The sequence below is a fragment of the Apis cerana genome, linkage group LG8, assembly GCF_029169275.1.
Source record: "Apis cerana isolate GH-2021 linkage group LG8, AcerK_1.0, whole genome shotgun sequence".
Classification (NCBI taxonomy): domain Eukaryota; kingdom Metazoa; phylum Arthropoda; class Insecta; order Hymenoptera; family Apidae; genus Apis; species Apis cerana.
Window position 1 is genome coordinate 8676687 of NC_083859.1, and position 22790 is coordinate 8699476.

Below are 22790 nucleotides of genomic sequence, written 5' to 3' on the forward strand. Positions count from 1 at the left end.
TTTATAATTATATCTTGTCATTTTAATTAAATACATTTTTTATATATATTTTCTGTATTCTATAATATATAAATTAAAATGATAGATTAATTATAAAGAATAATTTGTTGCGGTAGTTTGTTACCATGGTAAAATTGATCGTTGCGCATGTGCATTCACGATTCTTTGTAGAATAAGTACAAAGTAGTAATATCTTTTACAATCTTAACGTTTTGTATTTTAATAAATTTATTTATTTAGAAAAATATAAAATTAAATAATTATAAATAATAAAATTATAAAATTATTTAAAGTTTGATCAAGAATATAGATTCTTAATAAAGGAAAAATGAAATGAAAGAAAAAATAAAAGTGAATGAAAATAATTTTTGAGCAAATTTAATTTTCATTTAAATAATTATAAGGAAAAAAAGATTAAAGTTTTGTTCAAAATGACTTTACCATTGTCAAGAATAGATTATGCAACTGTGGGTGTCACATCCAGAAGAACCACTAAAATCTTTCCTGCAACAGAACATAGGCATACACAAAAATTTGCTGTTGCTGATCATGATGGTATACTTTATGTTTATGGTAAATTACAGTTTTTTTATATTCAAAATAAAATCTGAATCTTTTAAGCATAAATTTTATAAATATTTCTTCATTTTTTTACTTTTTTACACTTTCAAATAAACTGAAATTACATTAATTTTCAATAAGGTATGAAAAAAGGAGAATTACAACTATCATTTAAATCTTTGCCAGGACTAAAGATTAATAAATTAGTCCTTGGTGGTAGTGGATATGATAAAATTTATATTGCACAAGGAAATACTGTAAAAGGATATACTAAGAAAGGAAAATTATTTTTAGAGTTTGATACAAATCTTATAGATTCTATTTCGGCATTGTAAGTAAATTCTCCGATATAATTCGAAAATAATTATTAATATTAAATAATAGATATCAAAATTAAAAATTTTTTATATAAAATTTCAAATAAAATTATTAGAATTTTTTTATAGATATGTACTTGGTCCAGATTTAGCAGCATGTGCGAGAGATCTCTATCACAGATACCATGATTGTAAAGATGCTGATTCTTATTTAGCTGGTGAAACCTTATACGATGTTGTACTTTTATCTGCTGAAGGCTCTATTATTTTTGCTATATTGGCTTGTGGAGATTGTGCTGTAAAAATATTAAATTAGCATTTATAACATTAAATAATTTACATTAAATATTTTAATTTTCAAATTAAATTTTAATAAAATTAATCCTTTTCAGATAAGAGTTCTTCATGGTACCAAGACTCCAGCAATTCTTAGATTACCAAATATACCTACAGTATTATCCATATACAGGTTTCTAAATTTTTCAAATTATTTTTATTATTTTGTTTATAATTTCCAAATGTTCTTTTAGTATTTTTATAGAGAAGGCAATGTTGAATCTAAAGAACGAGTTCTGGTTGGAACTATGGATGGAAAAGTGGGTTTACTGATTCTTCAGGGTAACAAAACATTAAGGATCACTTGGCTTTTAAACATGAATGGATCAGAAATTACTTCTTTAGATACTTATGAATTACAAGATGGTCTAGATATACTTATTGGCAGACAGGATGGTACTGTTGAAGTATATACCTTTCCAGAAGAGGATACTTTAGCTTCACTTCGCTATCGTTATGTAAGAGCATTATATTTAAACATTTGAAGCTTCAATTTAATTTTTTAAACTTTTTAAGATTATTCTCATAATTAAAATTTTTTTAAAAATTTATTTATAGAATGCCAGTGAAAGTATCAGTTCAGTGATAGGAGGAATAATTGGAGCAGCAGGATATCCTGAAGTGTTAGTTACTACATATTCAGGACGAATATTTGGCTTAACTACTAAACCACCAGGACTTCTGGAAGCCGATCAAAATGATGGTTTAACGAAATTGAGATTAGAAATACAGCAATTACAAGAAAAGCTTAATGAAGAGAAAGAAACAGCTACTTTTTCAACAGATCCTTTAGCACCATTGATTCTGTCTGTAAATTATAGGTATAAAATTAATATAAATTAAATAAATTGAAATCATATACTACGTCATATAATAAAATTTTAAAATGTAAATTGTAATCTAATTCTTACAGAATGGTCTTGAACAGAGAAGACGTATCATATTCCCTTTCTATAGAACTCGATACGCCGATTGATAATATTTTAATACAATCAGATACTCCAATCGAGTTATTGGACGTGGAAAATAATAGTGCAGTAGTTAGTTTGTCAATGTGTAATCCTAGAGAAGGAAATTTCGTTCTTGCTACCTATCGTTGCCAAGTGAATATAAATTAAAATGTATTTAATATTTCAATCATCACAATATACTACAAATATAATAATACAGATCATTTTTATAGGTAAATACTAATCATCTTGAAATGAGGCTACGAACTATCGAAGGACAGCCTGGTACTTTACAGATTTATGTCACTTCTCAAGTATGTCATCAATTCATATTTTTTTTAAATATGAGATGAAATATAAAATATAATTAATTGTTTGTGTAGGTACAACCAAAGTGTTGTCGTAAAATATCGATACCCATATCCGCTCTTTCTCTTCACGTAAGACAACATGAAATGGAAGATACAAAATCTCATAACGAAGGACCATTTAATGAATTAAAATTAATTGGAAATTTTACTGTTGCAGAAGTAAAATTCCAAATTAATTATATATATATATCGATTGTAATTGAAAAATATTCCGTATAATATATATTTCAGATGCATGCTTGGCTTTCTTTTGTTCTACCTGATGTTCCTGAAAGGCCTCATTTGGAAGAAGGTGAAGCTACATTGATATATATCTCAGCTTTCATTGGAACGTTACTTAAATGCAAATACAAGTAAGTTTTATAATACATGAATATTGAACTTTATGCATTATATTAATATCTTTTTAATTCTCAGGAAAGGAAGTGCAATTTTTTTTGGAGAAAATATATCAAGTATTATAATTCTTAGAGATATATTAACTAGGGAGGCAACGAAGAGAAAAATCAAATTAGACGTCTATTGTGGTATATTACATTTATGTTACAATGTTATTTCTATTTCTCCATTAAATTTTTTTTATTTAATATTTCTTTACAGATGTTACTGAAAATAGCATATCCAGAGTGTTGGAATTAATTCTTCCACAATTGAATGCTGCATACGATTTAGTAACAAATGTGAAAATTTTAAATATCCTTGAGGAATTGGAATTGAAGGAAAATTTGAAAGAAAATCTTTGCACAGAATATCAGGAATTGATACAAAAGGAGACAGAGATTAGGTTTCGATTGGCGAAAGATAATGAAATATTGGAAAGATTACATGCAGTGATCACGGATCTCTATGTCGATTGGGAGAGAGCTAAACGTTCTCGTAGGTATGTATTAATAAATATATATATTAATATTAACAATTTCAGTTAACAAAATTTTGTACTTTTTTCTTTCGAAGAATATAATATTCCTCATTTTCTCAACATTATTATTCAATGGAATAGATTCAATAAAACATTTTTTTATTTAATAGAATCAATCTAATCAATTAGAATATCAATTTATTATTATTAGTATTTTTTTTTTTTTGTTTAATTATGTGATGTCTTATAAATTACAGCAAAATTTCTATAAAAACAAAATATACAATACATACAACAATGATAAAATGAATCAACATAAAATTTTGTTTAATTTTTTTTCTGTTAATTACTTGGTTGACAATAAAATTGAACGACAGATTAGATATATTAAAAATTTGAATTTTTTTGTCAAAAGTAAAAAATTTTAAATAAATTGCACTACTTTCTGTATTCATTTTATGCGTTTCAGAATTAGTAGTAAAGACGCTGCGGATAAACTTAGCGCAGCTCTTAAATCCAGAGAATTGATTCAACTTTTACAAGTTTTTACTGATACAAGTAATACGGTGCCCGCACCATCTTCGATATCTTCGATGATCTAAAGACTGAGCTACGAACATCTTATTTCTTTTGCGTGGAAAATGCAATAAAAATGGACCACAGTATTTCTATAAATGTCTTCACGTAAAAAATATATTTTTTCAACGACGATTCGCGATATAAATGACTAACTTATCTAGATTTTAAAAATGTACATGTACAATATTATCTTGATTATCATTAATTATATAATACAATATATACGTGTTTTATATTTAACCATGTACGTGTATATGTGCATGCATTTATCCATATGTATATATATATATATATGTATGTATATATATATATATACATACCTTTAACTAATTAAATTGATATAATCTTTTTTAGAAATTTGCCCCTATATAGTTATACTTTTCCGAGTTCTCTGCTGAAAACAGTCTTAAGAATAATATTTTAAGCGTTACATTTGTAACATTCCCTTAAAAAGTAATTTGCAGAAATACTGGAAAGTATGTTTATGCACATTGCATAGGCAGTGCGTTGTTATATATAGCACTTTCAATTCAGTCATTCAGGACAAAAACCTTGAATTCCACAAACGCCATTTTTGTGCGAAAGATTTTTTATCCTTTTGTTACGAAAACAACGTTCCATTTTATTTCCAACAAATATTACATGAAGAAATACTGCCTGTAAAAATAAAAGTGTAATAAGGTGTATAAATATTTTTTGTAGTACTTTTTTAATACACTATAATAATTTGAAACATTCAAATTGAAATATTCAGACAAGAAGTTGAATTAAAAATAAAAATAAAATAATCAAATTTATATAATTCAAATACTATAGTAGTATTTGAATATATAACAACTTGAATATAATAAAATAAAGTAAAATAGATAAACTTACATGTTATCAGTTGTACGAACGACTGCTTCTAACGGATCTCTGTCAGAGTTTGTGTCTGGAGCTGTAGTCACTGTATATTCTAAAGTTTGTCCTCCTGCATGCGGTAGGATACTTTCAGGATTATCATCTGGAGGTACAATTTCTACAACCCCTGTTGGTTCTACTTCGAGTTTTAGATCTCGAACTAGATCTTGAATAGTTTTCGCTTGCGAACCTTTATCTTCTTCAATATTTTTTCCTGTTATGACTCTATTCATGGGTCTTTCAGTCCTTCCTCTAGAGTGAGTATGCATATGCCTTTTCATATCACTTCTCACTCTGAACGGTTTTCCACACACCGCACACTGATGTGGTTTCTCCCCCGTATGTATACGACGATGGTTTTGTAAGTAACTGCTTGCCCTGAACGTTTTATTACAATATTCGCAACGATAATTCTTTTCGCCGGTATGAATTCTTCTGTGAACAATCAACGAGTATTTCCGCGCGAAATCTTTGCCACAGTATTCACATTGATACTGTTTCTGTTCTGAATGGATACTGGTCGAGTGGTATTTCAGATCTCCCCATTGTCGGAAATGTCTACCGCATTCCTCACATTTGTACGGTTTATCCCCACTATGAAGTCGTTTATGAACCTAAGTTTTGGGCAATTGAACTATGTAATTTTAAAAATATATTAAAAACAAAAATTGGATCGAAAATTTTTTACCTTTAACGCACTAGCAGCAAAGAAACTTTTTCCACAAACTTCACATTGATGCGGTCGTTCACCACTATGAGATCGCATATGATACACTAAGCTATTTTTATGATGAAATGATCGATCACATTGGGGACATGATAATTCATCATCTGTGAAAATGAATTAATTTTATTGAAATACAATTAATAAAAAAAATCTTTAAATATATTTACTTGTTTTCCTAGTTTTTAGAATCTTTTTTTTCTTTGTTGTTTGTGGAATGTCAGTCTTATCTTTATCATGAATGCCTTGATCATTAACAGTTGATGGTTTTACATGGTCCCTATGTACATGACTTGTAACATCAGTAATTGTCCATAAAGGTGAGTCATTGTTCAATGGAGATTCTGTTTCATCATCTATATGAGCACCTGTCTCTTCCACTGAAAATGAATAAAATAATATTGTTTAATATTTATTCAAAATGATAATGAAAATAGATGAAAAGCTGTTTTGAATATAAGTATAATTTCAAATTATTGGCCACAAATTTCAAGTTTGAATATTCAAATTTGACTAGTTCTTTTATATTTTTTCTTATTTTTATGTTAATATAATAATTGTTATACTTACCAACACCTCTAATGCCCTCCATAAGATCTTCAGGCTCGCTAAATTCTTCAATTACCGTATTTTCGAGATTTTGAACAGATTCCGTCACAGATATCGTGATATTCGTATTAGTTGCTTGTGCTATTCTTGTTTCTTGTTTCACAGGTTCATAATGTACCTTTAAATGCTCAAAAAATTTTAATTGACTACTAAATCTAGAACTACACAGTTCACATTTGAACATATGAGCCTGCATATCACCGGAAGAATCTGCGTTCATGCCATCCGCGTTTATTCTATTGCCATCCTTTCTTGCTGAACTTCTTTTGGTCTGTTGTTTTAATTTACGAGGAATCCTTTTTTTATGCGGCAAAGATCTTTTCGGTCCGGAACTAGGTGCCGCATCTTCGCTACTTTCAGCTGACATATCAACATCACACTCACTTTTTACATTTATATATTCCTGTTTTACATTATGCGTTATTCGTTTAAATGTTGGTTGTAATGTTGGATATACAGGAGGAGCATTTGGTTCTGGGACAGTTTGAATAGAATATGTGTTTACAGGTGTTAAAGTCTCTAAATGAGAAACATCTGGTAAAGTTGGATCTTCATGTTGGGCTTGACTATGAAGCTGTTGCTGTTTCTGTTGTTGCTGTAATTGAACAGCAACTAAAGCTGCTGCTAATCTTCGATCTTCCTATTGCAAAAATACAAGTCAGGTTTTAATATATGATTATTATTATATCAATAACTTATAATAAATAAATTACCTCTGTTAATTCATGTTGTAACAAATCTTCTGCTTCATAATATTGAGTTGCTGTACCATAATCTGTACCAACACCAGCATTAATCATATCAACTACCATCCCTTCAGAGATTAATTCTCCATTAAGAGTTAAAAGAGGAACACTTTTGCTTAGAGATTCTCCATCAGCCCTTTGAATAGTAATGTATTGTGCTCCTTCCATTCCCTCCAGCAGCACTGCTTGTGCTTCTTCCGTTGTGACTTCCATGTTTATCTACTTTAGTTGCTGATGGAATGAAAAAATTTCTTCTACAATTATTTTTTTGCCATCTGTAAAAGCTAGCTTTTAGTGACTGTAAAAAAAAAAGGATAAATTTTTAAATAATAATATGAATAGTAATAATAATAGTAATAATATATAAATAAATTCTTCCTTTAATAAGAAATTATTTCTAATAATAAGATATAATATATAATAATTTCTATAAAAATAACATATTTACAAAAGATCAACAAAATAAATAAAAATTTTTGTTATAAAAGAATTTCATTAAAAAAATATATAATAATATCAATTAATATAATTAAATAAATTTTAACATATTTATTAATTTATCTGAAAAATATAAATCGAGTAAATTTAAATTTCGCGCGCTTATGCATTACAGAAATGACAGCGGAATCAAGGTCACTACACCCGGAGCTCTCGGAAAATTTTACTCAGATTTTGATTTGCGTTTTAACCGAAAAATTAGCCTCCTTTAACTTCTCTTTACCAACCTTTACAAGTCTGCGCAGATTTTTCGTCTCCTTCTTGGAAAACTTGACCGACATAAACAAAGCAAAATATTGAAACACTGTAGGACAAAATGTGACAACAGTGCTTGGGTCTTGACGCCATTAGAACGGATGTACCCTTCCCCAGCTGCCTACATGAATCTTTCACCAATACCAATATTATCTACCAAAAAACACTAACAATTTTTCTTATTCTAATGTATCTTACCTGATAATTTCAATTTATCATTTTCATTAATAATCATTTTTTTTTATTATTTATATGAATACAATAAATAAATTTTATATAATAGTCCTGATTTTATAACCTAAAATCAAATAAATAGGTTCATTTCAAATCTAAATATCATCTGTCAAAAATTCTTTATTTCCGGAGATTGAGTTTAATTGCCATTCAACAAATAAAACTCAAAAAAAGTCGAAATTATCAATCGTTTATGCAATCGATCACTATAAAAAAAGTGTATTGTTTTGAATATAATTTCATTTGATAGAGCTTGTAATCAACATAGTAGAAATTGAATAATAATTTAATAATTAATCATTGAAATCATGAAAATATCGTGTTCTTTTGAAGGAATCTTTGTATTCATGAAAATAATTCATTTCAATTTAGAAAATGTGTTTTTTTTAACAATTTTACAGATCAAGAATTGGTCTTAGTGCATTTATAAGATTCTAATCAATGTAAAAGAATTGAAATTGATATATACGCGGTTTCTGAATCGCGTAATATAAAGCGAGAGGGTTAAAAGGCGGTTTCCCTCCTTCCTACTGTCATCATCAGCTGACTTGTCGGTTTATCGTTGATTCATCGTGTCTAATAAGGTTGTTATTACTTTATTAACATTGTGCTACGCCATTTGCCATGTTTATACGATTGTTTAATAGATTATTATAAGATTATAATCAAAAAATAATAAAATTTCTTGATTTTTCTTTAATTTTCGATATAAACATCGAATTTTTAAGTGTTTAAATAATACATTAATTTATTCTCTCTGTCAAGGGTCATAGTTAGGTTTATCATAACCTAATTTATGTTGTGATATGAACCGAGAAAATAGTGTTATACTATATAAAATTATTTGTTGTTTGTGGTTTTCCAGAGGTTCCTGTGAACTGACTAGACAAATTATGTGACATTCTCTTAAATTTCTGAAAAGTGATGGCTTCTATTTGTCGCCGCTGGAGACTATGGATTTTACCAGTTCTAACTTGTCTCTATGCACTTCTTATCATAATCTTAGTACCAATTCTATTGGCAAATTCCATTAAAAATGGTTTTAAAAAGCAGGATCAAGGAGCACTTGTGGGTGGTGCCTTTGTGCTGCTTGCTTTACCCATTGCTTTCTATGAAATTGTGCAACACATGATATATTATACACAGCCTAGACTGCAAAAATATATTATAAGGTATGTTGATATTATTTATCTTTAAAATTATTGTTGATGTGTTGTATTATTGTTTTTGTTTATATTTAATAAATATTTAATAGATATTAGATATTGTTTGTATTTTTTAAATTGTCAATTTTAAAAGTCAATTTTAAATAAACAAAATCGTTTTAAATAATAAAATGATTCATTAAAATCTATTTGGAGTAAAAATATTAAAATGATACTTAAAACATTCTGAAATTTATTAGGAATAAGTGGAATTCATTTAAAGAAAAACCTTAATTGCATCATTATTTTCTGATAATATTTATAGTATAGATAACTAATTATAGATACATTCTATATTCTATATATAATATTAATCTACTATCATAATAATATACTACTGTTAAAATAAATTATATATTTCTTATGAAATATAGAATACTATATTTATTAAAACAGATACTGTAATAGATACTATTTAATATATAAATTTTTTTTAATTTTATTATTTTTGAATATTAAATAAAACATTTAAAATTTTGTTTATAAATATTTGCATTATTAATTTATAAATTTTTATTAATTATTAATTTTTATTACATTTTTCGCACTCATACAAATATACGTATATGTATTTTTACGAATTTATATAAATTTGCATGTTAATTATTATTGTTATATATATATATGTAAATATTCTTTCAATTTCCAGTTTTTTATAAATTTTTAAGATCAAAAAATTATTGACTGTAATATTGATTGACCTTCGACACATTAAAGGTCAACAAATATTGATATAAATAGAGACAGCATTTGCTTCTTATTTAAACTATAAATTTTTTATTTCAAAAAGTTGTTAAAAAGTTAACTAAATCTTATATTAGAATTACTTCCTAATGTTAAAATAATATCGAATAATATCCAATATATAATATTGAATATAATGAATAATATTTAATACATATATTATTTAATTATATTAAATTTATTCGATGGTATCAATGAACTTTCCATTGAAAAAAAAATTATAATTACATGCATATTTAATTACAATGTTACACAATTCAAATCAAACAAAAAAATGTAATACGATTATAATGATAAAACGAATTAAAGTTCACATTACCATTTAAGAACTTTTAGTTTTAATATATATTAAATATTTTATGAAGATTTTATTTTATTTTATTGAATAGTTTATTAAAAATTGAATTTTTTTCCTAATTAATTTATATCACGTTTTAAAATCTTTTAGATATCATTTTTTTTGTATATTTTATTTCTTTTTATACTAATATTTTTATATTAGTATAATATATATTTTTATATTTTCAAAAATAATATATATAATTTTTAAGTATTAATCAATCAAATGATCAATTTTTCTTTATCAGTTAAAAAAATTATCTATTATTTCATACTTTTTATATTAATATCGATCTAATTATCGAATATATCGAATATTTTAGTTATTTTATTATGTAACTTTTAAAATCAATAAATTTTATTCTTTATTTCAGAATATTATGGATGGTACCAATTTATGCAGTGAATGCTGTAGGTATACATCTTCATTCTTGTCTAAATTATCTATTAAAGTATACTTCATTTGTTTTAAATTGAAATACTTTTGAAATTTATGCAGTGGCTTGGACTGGTTTATCCAGAAGGCAGTATATATGTTGACAGTTTGAGGGAATGTTATGAGGCATATGTAATATACAATTTTATGATGTATTTATTGGCCTATTTGGATGCTGATCGTCAGCTAGAACATAGACTTGAAATCTCTCCTCAAGTTCATCACATGTTCCCCCTGTGCTGTTTACCTGATTGGGAAATGGGCAGGGAATTTGTACATATGTGCAAGCACGGAATATTACAATACACTGCAGTTAGGCCTATAACAACTTCGATATCTTTGTATGTATCGTATACATCGTAATATATCTTACGATAGGTAAAACTCCTTAGAAAATATTTAATATTTTTGATTGAAATTTTTTAAGCGAAAAAAAAAATTACTAAAAAAAAAAATGAACGAAATTTAAAAAATTAAAAAAATCTTTTTTTAAAAAATTAAGTTTTATTTTAGAAGAAATCAAATTGAAAAATCTTTAAATTCATGTATATTCAATCAGCAGATAACAATTTTAATTTTTATTTTATTTAAATAAAAGAATTTTATTTTACTTTTTAATTTACTTTTACTTATTGAATAACTTTCTGCTCAATTATATAATACTACTCATTCTGGGATAAAAATAAGAAAAAGATAAAATCTCAGTTCTATGTAAAAGATTTAAGATTCAAATAATAATTAATTAAACTTAAAATTATATAAGAAATATTTGTTCTTATATATTATTCTTATATTATTACTTATAATGTATATTATAAATATACATTATAAGTAAAAATATTTTTACATAAAAAAAATATATTTTAGTATATTTTAGTAATGCATGTATTCAATGTTAAATATCTAATAATTGACTTTATATATTCAAAATGTGTTGCAATTACAAAGTTGTTCATTATTTTTTCTTTTTAGTATTTGTGAATTAAATGGAGTATATGGTGAAGGTGAATTTAGAACAGATGTAGCTTTTCCATATATGATTGCTTTAAATAATTTATCGCAATTTGTTGCCATGTATTGTTTGGTACTATTTTATCGTGCCAATGCGGAAGCTTTGAAACCAATGAAACCAATCGGGAAATTTTTGTGTATCAAAGCAGTCGTTTTCTTCTCTTTCTTGTAAGTTTTATTATTTAAAGATTATATATAACTATATGTTATAAAATATATAAAATATATAATATATAAATAATATAAAATATAAATAAATTAAAAAAAAACACATAATTTGATTTTCAGTCAAGGTGTTATTATTGCACTACTGGTATATTTCAATGTGATATCAAATATTTTTAATACAAACGATATAAAAGACATTAGAAATATATCGTCGAAATTGCAGGATTTTTTAATCTGTATCGAAATGTTCATGGCTGCAGTGGCTCACCATTACAGCTTTTCATACAAACCTTTTGTAAATTTAGCACAGGGTCAAGCATGGTGGGACGCATTCAGGTAAATCAAATATTTTACTACTTCTTTTTTATATTCTTTACAATTTTGAATAAGTTTATTCTTTCATTATTTTAAATGATTACAATTATTTGTAGCTAAAAAATTAAATTTATAAAAATTCTAATATTTTTAGAAATAAAAATTTATTATTTTTTGATTGTACCTATAAAAAAAATATACTTTCCGTGTTCAGGGCTATGTGGGATGTTTCCGATGTTCATAATGATATAAAAGAACACTTGGGAGTAGTAGGATCCTCGTTAAGTCGTAGAATACGTGGTCGAAGCGCTTATCAACAAGCCTGGGGAAGTGCAACGGAACGCACTTCTTTACTTCCAGAAGCTTCGGTGACCACAGCTAGAAGTGCACCTGCATGTTCTTTTTCTGGTTATAATACAGCAGAGATAGAACAAAATGATGGCACTATTGACCTAATTCCAGATGTGCAGGATACAAGTAACGCGGTGAAGACATAATCAATTTTTTTTTTACAGAAAAGAATCAAGGGCACACTTTAAGATTGCTCCGTACTGCTAGTATTATATTTAACCCTGTTATATGGATTGTTTTCTACTAAATAGTATTTTTTTTTATCTAATTTTTTTAAGCTTAAGAAAAATATAAAATAATCGTTAATGTATACATATGTATTATTTCTCGCTTCAATTTTATGTGCTGAGCTTTCTTAAAGTATTAAAAAATTTCTTTTTTAATTGAAGTGAAAGTAAGATTGGAATATAAAAATTCCAAGATCGTAACAGAGATAAGAAAAAAAAAAAAAAAGAAAAGAAGAATCTAGTTTTACAAATGAGCATTTTCCCCTTTTACTATACAAATTTCTCATTGTTCTGATTATTGGACAATATGCTCATTTTTTCTCAGATATAATAAGTCAACGTCATAAAATATAAAAATATAAAATATTAAAAGATTTGATACATGATGATGTTGCAATGCAAAAGATGGAAATATGGTTTATTTCATCCATTTACGAAAACGCTTTTTCCTCTTTGATTTGCAGCCAATTGCGCGTTACCAATGATGTATTACCAAATAATTGTACATATATATATATATATATATACATACATAATGTTTATACTTAGAACAATATATCGGTACAGTCCTTATTTATAAACGTGTTACGCTATTTATTGCTGGTTTGTCGACCCCAATAAGTGTATCACGGAGTTAGGCATTATTCGAGTTTGACCCTGCAATATAAATGCTATTCTATAATGTACTTCAATCATAAAAATAAGTATAAAATTGAGTTATGATTTTATTAATCATTTAATACGATAAATGGAGCATTAGATTCCAATAATGGAATGCCGTTTGTTAGAAAGTTTTAAAGTAAGAAGTACAAATGATAAAAAAAACTGTGATACAACATTGATTTCGTAAAATTATACAAAATTATATTATTCTTGAGAAGCATAAATAATAGAAATCTATCATCACTTACAATGAAGTTATTGGGGAATGCGATGTTCCATTTTAGTATTCCAGGGTTAATTATAATCATTCTTATACTGCTTATTGGATAGAATTCTGCCTAACTCTGAATGAGTGTACCGTAAATAATGAGGAGAGAAACATTCCTGCCAAATGTATGTATATTTAATTTTATATCGACTGCGATGGCTGAAAAATATAATATGGTAGCTCATGTTTTTTGATGAAGTGAAGTACTCAAGTACATATGATATTAATATGTAATTGATAACAGGCAGAAATGAAAAATATAAATTTATTGAAATTGTATCGTTGATGCGCTTGCATACTTAAAAACAACATTAATAATCATCGTAAAAGATGATTGATAAAACGATAATTTAATTTCGAACATTTTTTTCCTAATAATAAAAGAATTTTATAAGTGTTTTCATAATATAATCTTGTGAATTTTCATGAAAAAATTATACTTTAGTATAAAGAAGCGTCACGAATATTTTGTCAGACGTTCGGACCAGAGAATAATATATTTTATCTCGAATCTAATATTCTAGATTTTTAAAAAGAATCAATTTAGAATGACGCAAAGTAGTTTTCCGATTGACCTAGCAATTTACATTGTCAATTAAAAAGAAAATAATATTTTTAATATGTTTCTACCATGTTATTTATAACTTTGTGATATATTTAAAACCACCATTATAATCTCTATTATTATTAATTAATGAAAAATAGAGATAAATCTCGACGTGAAACACATTGTACTCATGAGAACAAAAATTAGGCATAGAACTGTATTTTAATAATCTCTAGTTACTTTTGTACAAATGCACATTTTCAATTCTACAAGTACTTAAAAAATTATTCTATTGAATATTTTAATGGTCTTTTTCTTTAGAGAACTAAATAAAAAAACTACTCAAAATTATATTACAAAAAAGATATATATATTAAAAAAATATTTGTTTTATCATTAAATACTTTCGGTTGTCGATATTAATTTAAGCAAAACATATCTTAAAAATGAAAAAAAAATATATATATATACATATATTGTCACTATTTCTATTTAAAATAATGTTTGTGGACACCAAAAATTTAGTTTTAATTTCTTTATTTCGTTCTTTATCTATCCATACAAAACGTATGTTCGTTTCATTCGTTCTGTATGCAAAAATGATATATATATACAAAATGCAATGAAAATTATTTTTCTATAATCATATTAAGAATATCTACACTTCATGTGTCATCATGTATATCCCATTCAATATTCTGAAGCAATAATTTTTAAATTTTCTCGTGTTCACTTCGATTAATTAATATCAATTATTAACAATATTTTGCATTTGTGTTTGGACAAAAATATTGAACAAAATTTAGTGAACGAAATAAAAATATAGTATAAATCGCGATCATGTAATCAGCTATAATTTTCATAATCGAACTATAATTTCATGTATCAAATCACATCTTTTAAATATATAACAGTTCCATATCTCATAAAATCTGACTAGTAGTCTTCTACATTGTCGCTTACTTAACGAAAAAATAAATTAATATCTAAGCATTCGCGCCTTACAGCCACCAGGGCTTATTATCACTTATTACATACCACAGTATCATGAGTTTAAATTTCTAGATTATAAATTTCTTCATTTTTCTTTATTTAATGCTTGGATGAATTCTTCTAATTTTTCTTGAATTTGTCTTACACGTTCTAAAGTGAAAGAAATAAAATCAATTTAATATTATTATTTAATTTATATGAAATCTATAATATAATTATATTACGACATATATATTTTTAATGAACTTACTTAATTCCTCAGCTAATGTAACACGTCTACCAGTCAATAATTTTTGTTTTATTTCGCTATCTTGACTGTAATCTTCTAATACCTCCTTTATTTCTTTATCTAATCTACGAGCTTCTCGATTCATAATTTGTTGTCGAAGTGCATTAGCAGTAACCTTAAGCATTTGTTGGATTCTCCAAAATAAAACAACATCATTGCATTCCATCTAAAAAAAAATAATTTTTAAGAAATGAAAATGATTATTTAATAAATTTATTTAATTAAAAAAATCTAAAAACTATCAGTGTATTATTATGCATACTTACTTCACTTTCATGTCCAGTATGATAAAGATAATATCCCTTTTTACAATCATATGCTCTAGCTAAACTTTGTTGCAAGAAAAATCTTCTGTATACCGGATGCCATGTTTCTCGAATAAATTCATTATCGATTTCCAAACCATTTCGTTGCACGTTTTTTCTAATGGTTGTGAGTTCATCTTGAGTGAGGGTAGGAGTATGTTTCTATATAAAATAAATAAAAGTACATAAATCGTTTTTTTTTATTATTATTTAAAATATCTTATATCTTTTTACTTACTTTATCTGCATAGAGAATTTTATCTAATTCATTCTTCACTGCTACGCGTTTCTGTTGTTCTTCACTTTGATTTTGCCAGTACAGCCATCGTTCCTTGCGACCTGGACCTAGCATATCTCGTAAAATTTGTTCTGTAGCTTGCAATTTCTCTTTAACCGAAGTTTCTAGAAAACGGACTGCTTGATCCCAATCACGTTTATCATTTACACTTCTATCCTCTAAAGTATTTAGTTGAATAACTCGTAACATTTCAGATGCCTAATAAAAAATTTTTCATATGCAATCAAATAGAAAGAAAAAGAAGATAAATACTTGAAGAACTGAAAATCATAGATATATAAATCTAGAAAATAAAACTAAATTATAATTTCATATTATTTTAAATTAATTATTATAAATTATTTCAAATTAAAATCAATCTAATATCAGAGAATGTAAAAATATATGAAGAAAACTATTTTTTTCTTAAATATTAATTTTTAAATATAAATTCAAAATAATTTTCATTATAATATATATCAACTATTTATTTAATGAACTCACTTTTTCTTCCCAAAAATGTCGTCTCATAGCTTCACTGACTACTGCATTTTTTAAATTATCAAAAATATCATCATGATCAGGACTAAGTTTTGCTTGGTTCATAAAATGTTGAAATTCTTGTTGTAAACATTCCCAACCGCTTTCGACACTTCGAGCTGGCAATTGTTGTTCAGCCCACTGACGAAGTTTTATATCAACGGTAGTATTAAATGTGCCTACAACAAAGAAAAATAATTATAATGGTAATTATAATAAATACTTATAAGGAAAAATATAAATATAAAATTATTATGAAATATACTTGGACTTCCGCTTTGAGCTGCGGGTAAATAGATGTTTTCAAATACGTGCATGCTAACTTTGTCCCAAATTCTGACCATTAACACTTCTTCCCAATGTCTAGGCGAAACTTGGGACAGATTTACAATTTCATCTAAAATTTCTCCTCTTGCTTTTTCAAAAAGTTCATCTCTGTCCAATTCTCTTAATCTGTGCAAAATAAAATAATAATATGATATTTAAAATACGAAATTCTATTAAACTGAATGATTTTCACCTTGGGAAATTATTTTTCCATTCCGTTTCAAGATTAAATCTAGTAGCTTTAAATGCATCTGCTTGTTGTTCTACAGTTTCACGAACCATCTTCCAAAAGCATTCTGCAACTGCAAGACTCAAATTTCTCGTCGTAACTTGACCGGACATAACTAAACCATCTCTGGTAAAAATCATAAAAATTTATATTACTTTAGAAAGTCAAGAAGTGATTAATTCAATTGAAAAGATAATATAATATATTAGATAAAATAGATCTTAAAAAAATAATGAATTCACAAATTAAAAAAAATGGATTATCAGAAAATTATTGTACAATCTTAATTTTTAACAAATCAAATTATTAATAATGATTAACATTTTTTATCATAATTTGTTTTTGAAAAACGTTCATTATTTTTTTATTGTTATGTTTATATCAAAATATTATATGAGTACTCATCTTGGTAATCACTAAGAATTAATATTATAAGAATTATTCATAAAAAATTAATTAATTAATTATTAAATTAATTAATAATTAAAAAATAAAATTATATATAATTATATAAATCTAACATAATTATTTATTCATGCTAAATTACGTACTTGAAAAGTTTAGAATTTCTGAAAAATTTTTCTTCGTAATCTTTGATTGTTTGTATAGTATCATCCTGTCTACCTCGACCAGTAACAACAGCAAAATAACCTAATGCTTTCATAGGAAATAACTTGCCAGATAGTATTTTGCGGACACGTTCAGGATTAGCTAAATTTTCTTCTGCTAAATCTACCTACCAATATCAAAGTATTATTAATTATATGTCATATTAATATTCTAATATTTTAAATTTAATCGAATTTCTCTCTATACCTTAGTTAAAACAAAAATAGTTCGTTTGCCACTAGGATCCATTTGAGCAACAAGATCTGTTACATTACTTCTTTCAGCATCCACAGAGCCATCTTGGATACAAAGAATAATGGCATTAGGATTGCTCATATATTGTTGAGTCATTTGTCGAATAGCCTCACGTGTATCTTCTGCCATGTCAACTGTAACTGTCTATAATACAAATTTTATAAACTTCTTAAAAAATTATATCAAAATAGGTCAAATATTAAAATTTTTTGAAATACAAAATAATGACTTACACTAATTATACCAGGTAAATCAACAAGAACCATGCGTTGAAGACCTGGTCCTTTTACTGTCATTGAAATTACATCCTGGCTAACAGTTTTACCATTCTTAACACTATTTTTCATACGTAATTCTACTTCACGTCTTAATTCAGCTAATTCTGACTCTTTTGTCAAATCAAATTCTCTGGAACTATCTTTAAATTGAGCTATATGATATGGACCCTCACTTAAAGTGACTTTAACAGGTGCTCTTGTCATCATTTCACCACCTCCTCTACAATAAGACTATAATAATTAAGAAATTTCAATAAAATTTGATTTTTTTAAATATATTTTCAATACCTGGGAAATATTCTTGCTTGGGCAATCATTTCTAACACAGATGTTTTACCAGAACTTTGATCACCAACTACTACCACTCTTGGTAAATGATCAGCTGTTGAATAGGCACTATCATAATCACTAAGTTCGTCTAGGACATCACTATACATATCAATTAAAGATTTCTAAAAAAAAAAAAAAAAATAATATTAATACATAATATTATTAATACATAATAATATTATTACATAATATAGTACATAAATGATTTTAAAGGCATCTATTTTATAACTTTATGATTTAAATACCTTTATTTTCTTGTTGCTCATTTTTTGATTACCACGTAGAAGCATTTGCTTTCGAAGTTCTTTATTTTCTCTCTCTAATCGTTCTAATTCACGTTGATATTTAGATTGTATTTGCATTACTTCCTCTTGCATAGCACTCAATCGTTCTTGTGACTTTTCTTTGAAAATAATTGAAAATATGTTCAAATATAAGTTTCAGAAATAAAGAGAAAGGGAATTGTAATACACTAACATGTACATACGAGCTTTCTTACGTTCCTCTTCGATAGTATCATCGGCTAATGGTCGTGCAAATGCTACAGTATTATTCACCACTTGCTGCTTTGTTTCTGTTTATAAATATCTTAAATAAATATTTTAATAGGAAACATAAAAACTATTTGTAATAAAATTAACGACGATACTTTGCTCGTGTAATAATCTTATTTAGATATAAGATATATTATAACATTGAATAATAAATTTACGATATTTATATTTAAAATTATAACATTATAATATAATATAAATATATAAATATTAAAATATTGTTTAAAAAATTAAAAATTGGCAAAATGTTGAAATACATCATAATTCAAGTGAAATTAAATGTTAATAATTTGTTATAACAAAATTAATTATTCACTTGATTTGTAGAGCATTAATGAAAAGCAAAAATAAATAATTCTAATTCTAAAAAAAAAAAAAATGAAAAAATAAGGTCTGTCCCATTCAGTATTTATATTTATATTTTTAGTTACTTCCATGAAATATATTTTAGAGAAATTTTAGGATTATTATAATAGAGTTCCACTTATTAGAAAATAATTTTTATAAGTAAAAAATTATTCAAAAATTTAAATACGTATTTCACAAGATAAAAATAAATATATATATTAGAATAAAAAATCTTATAAAGATTTATCAGAATATCATTATGTTGTAATACTAAAAAATGGAATAATATAAATTTATGAAAAAAAAGATTATAAATGAAAAAATTCTTGAAACATCAAGCAAAAAATGAATAAACATATAAAAATGTAAAATGAATATATAATAATAATTTTCAAAGTATATTTTCTTCGATTAAATGAATTCAATATTTAATCGAATACTTTATTAATTTTATTAATATCATATTATATGCTCAATTTATAATAGTTTTATACTAAATATTATATTATTTTTGTAATATATATGAATGATAAATATATATATAAATAATATTTATTAAATACTATATTGCTTCTGAATATATGAATAGTTACATAAAAAATTTCTATAAAAAAATCTCATTTTAGATCTTCTTTTGATGTGTTCAAATAAATGGAATTCTATTCTACAGAATATAAGGATCGTCCGAAATTGATTTATAAAAAAAAAAAAAAAAAATGCTGAATGGACAGACGATAAAATGCGAAAAATCCCGAACATTTTACACACCTGAATAAAGTTGATATATTATTGATGAGATTGCGTCAAATATACCTGAACAGAACAGACCATAATAATATATTTCTAATTGAATATACATATAATATACATAGAAAACATTCAGCCAAGCAATGCAAAGGAACGAAATGATTTTATATTCTAAGCTATTGCAAATAAGAAATATAAAAAAAAATTAAACTTCATTCATTCATAAAATTACAAATTAAATATTTTCAAAGATTAAATTAGAATTTTTCAATTTATTTATTATATATATAAATCTAATAATAATTAAATTTCTATATTTCAATATTTTCGGTTAGAAGGAATTTATTTTAAGGCATTCGTAATAGTAGGACAGAACAATAATTAATTATAATATATATACTTATATAACTAAAAATTGCATGATAAAAAAAATAATAAAAGAAATCATAATATTTTTATTTCTAATAAAAAATGAGTTTTATATTGTTGAAAAATGCTTATCATCTATATCCATACAATATTAGAATTATCAGTAATAGAAATAAAAATGATTAAAGTTATGAGTCACATTCTGTATATAATCAATGTATGTAATCAATTTTTATAACAAAATATGATAAAATGCAAAAAACGGAATGATAAAGTAAAAAATTGTAAAATTATAAAATTAAACTATTAAAATTATAAATAATTATATCAAAATGAATGATTATTATTTCAAAAAGCTGGGGAAGAAAACGTCAGGCAAATTATAAAATAACAAGAAATGGAAAAATGCTTCTATCTTAAAAATTAGGATTTTCTTGGATGTGATAATATGGGGGGAAAAAAAAAACCTGCTTCAACTCACGATTAGAGGAAATATCCAGACCTGCTTGAGTTTGATTAACTTCAGCTGCCTTGATAGCATCATCCAGTCTTTGATTAAACCATTCTTTGTATTCCCTATATTTAGCTTCCCCAAGTTGCTTTATACGTGGATCTGTTTATGTTTGTCCATTTTTTTATGCCTCTAATCTTTTTTGCCTCACGTTTCCATATATTTAATATATTCTTATTAATTTTTATACTTACCAAATTCTATTTTTTCTGGAAAAATGTTTTTAACAACCATAAGAGATTCGCGAATATCTTTCCATTTTTGTTCATTAGGAAATATATCATCTAACCAGCTCATGTCTGGCATAACTTCCTTCCATTGTTCATATTTCTTTAATAAAAAATATTTATATAAATATTTTCTAAGTAAATTATTGAGATATTTTTGATATTGTTTTAAATACCTTTTGCAAAGTTACTCCACTACCAACTGCTCCACCTAATAAAAGATATCGAATTTTCAATGCTCCTTTTAAAATTCTTCCAATAAACATTGCATATGCACGATTGGGATTTCCAAAGTAACGTATATGTGGTGATGCTAATAATGGTCGACAAGTTTTATTCATTCTACCCGATGTTAAATTTTTTGTATTAAATAGAGGTACAGGATATCGTGATGTCTTTGAAATCAGCACAATCCTGTCTCTGTAGAAAAAAATATTTAACAATTAATATTCATAATTTATTTAGTTTTATTCTTTTTATTATTATTCTTTCTTTCTTAAAAACATGCGAAAAGAAAAAAATTAAATAGAAGTTAAATAAAATATTTTATTAAAAGATAAAATAGTGAATAAAAAAAAATTATAACATATTCTATTTTTTTACAGTTAATTAGATTTTAAATTAAATGTTAAAACATAACCTAAAAGTTACAAAACGTATCGCTTAAATATATAAAATTTAATGCAAATTTATTTTAAATTGCAGCAATTTTAATTTCTTAAAAAAATTAATTTTTTTTCTTTTTAAAAATTCAACAGTCTTACCCTATTTTGCCGCAAAGAATTTGTTTCATTTTGTATGATACTCTTTGAACAGTACGTTAAGAAAAACAATTACTAAAATATATATTTTTTTTAAGATATATGTATATCATATATCAAATTTATGTTGTAAAAATTCTAAAATTCAGAAAAAAGAAATAATGCTGTTAATAATACATGCTTTCGTGTACTTCAATCTATTCTAATAATGTATGCAGACATTGCAAAAAGGGAGACACTGTTTTGGCAAAGCACATGCGTGAAAATATATATGTGCGTTAACTCTTTTTCTTTCAATAGTATAGATTTGGTTATAAAATTCTACCAATCAAATAATCGAAAAAACAACAATAAAAAATACAAAATAATTATTAAAACAGTTAAAAATAGTTAAGTTTTTATAACATTATATAAAAATTATGAATTACTCATTAGAATAAAATTTATCTACATGTATAAAAATCACGGACATGAATATCTTGGATTCGAGCCCGCGCTTTTTTGGGATTTAAATTTAGAATTTAAAATTGACCAATAGAATAGGTTATTTTCTTTTAAAATTCTTTTTAAATGTCATGAAAAATAATTAAATGTATTGAATAGCAATATCTTTTTTTGAAATTTATTT

At 25.3% G+C, this 22790-nt stretch overlaps 4 protein-coding genes across 16 annotated transcripts; 2 read left to right on the forward strand and 2 right to left on the reverse strand.

The window, feature by feature from the left end:
* The first annotated feature begins 197 nt into the window (after positions 1-197).
* Positions 198-4195, forward strand: LOC107996490 (Bardet-Biedl syndrome 7 protein homolog). Its single transcript, XM_017054556.3, has 13 exons — positions 198-573; positions 703-892; positions 1008-1176; positions 1271-1347; positions 1420-1672; positions 1773-2035; positions 2128-2317; positions 2398-2478; positions 2548-2694; positions 2767-2888; positions 2953-3062; positions 3136-3415; positions 3864-4195. Exons 1-13 carry the CDS (start codon positions 432-434, stop codon positions 3994-3996), a joined length of 2157 nt encoding a protein of 718 aa, XP_016910045.2. The 5' UTR covers positions 198-431; the 3' UTR covers positions 3997-4195.
* LOC107996491 (zinc finger protein 354A) lies at positions 4060-7838 on the reverse strand. 2 transcript variants are annotated; one of them, XM_017054557.3, is made up of 7 exons: positions 7678-7838; positions 6920-7250; positions 6168-6846; positions 5768-5977; positions 5562-5704; positions 4850-5487; positions 4060-4630 (listed from the first exon to the last, which is right to left on the reverse strand). In XM_017054557.3, exons 2-7 carry the CDS (start codon positions 7163-7165, stop codon positions 4612-4614), a joined length of 1935 nt encoding a protein of 644 aa, XP_016910046.1. In that variant the 5' UTR covers positions 7166-7250; positions 7678-7838; the 3' UTR covers positions 4060-4611. The 2 variants fall into 2 exon arrangements, with proteins under 2 accessions (XP_016910046.1, XP_028521801.1); XM_028666000.2 differs by having other exon boundaries at positions 6920-7227; positions 7678-7814.
* Positions 7839-8163: 325 nt separating this feature from the next.
* LOC107996475 (transmembrane protein 184C) lies at positions 8164-13316 on the forward strand. 5 transcript variants are annotated; one of them, XM_017054539.3, is made up of 7 exons: positions 8164-8523; positions 8805-9111; positions 10602-10638; positions 10727-11004; positions 11636-11842; positions 11963-12178; positions 12372-13316. In XM_017054539.3, exons 2-7 carry the CDS (start codon positions 8864-8866, stop codon positions 12652-12654), a joined length of 1269 nt encoding a protein of 422 aa, XP_016910028.2. In that variant the 5' UTR covers positions 8164-8523; positions 8805-8863; the 3' UTR covers positions 12655-13316. The 5 variants fall into 5 exon arrangements, with proteins under 5 accessions (XP_016910028.2, XP_028521804.2, XP_061934701.1 ...); XM_028666003.2 differs by having other exon boundaries at positions 8512-8711; XM_062078717.1 differs by having other exon boundaries at positions 8514-8565.
* LOC107996474 (dynamin-like 120 kDa protein, mitochondrial) lies at positions 12203-22430 on the reverse strand. 8 transcript variants are annotated; one of them, XR_009830968.1, is made up of 20 exons: positions 22166-22430; positions 21578-21821; positions 21369-21504; positions 21145-21276; positions 20316-20360; positions 19133-19219; positions 18891-19048; positions 18604-18767; positions 18271-18535; positions 17990-18181; positions 17725-17909; positions 17138-17299; positions 16883-17070; positions 16582-16796; positions 16039-16296; positions 15762-15962; positions 15457-15661; positions 15252-15356; positions 13647-13782; positions 12203-13392 (listed from the first exon to the last, which is right to left on the reverse strand). XR_009830968.1 is itself a non-coding variant. In XM_017054534.3 (18 exons), exons 1-18 carry the CDS (start codon positions 22192-22194, stop codon positions 15292-15294), a joined length of 2910 nt encoding a protein of 969 aa, XP_016910023.1. In that variant the 5' UTR covers positions 22195-22430; the 3' UTR covers positions 14734-15291. The 8 variants fall into 8 exon arrangements, 6 of the variants coding, with proteins under 6 accessions (XP_016910023.1, XP_016910020.1, XP_016910026.1 ...); XR_009830967.1 differs by having other exon boundaries at positions 13647-13825; XM_017054534.3 differs by lacking the exons at positions 12203-13392; positions 13647-13782 and having other exon boundaries at positions 14734-15356; positions 21166-21276.
* Positions 22431-22790: the final 360 nt, after the last annotated feature.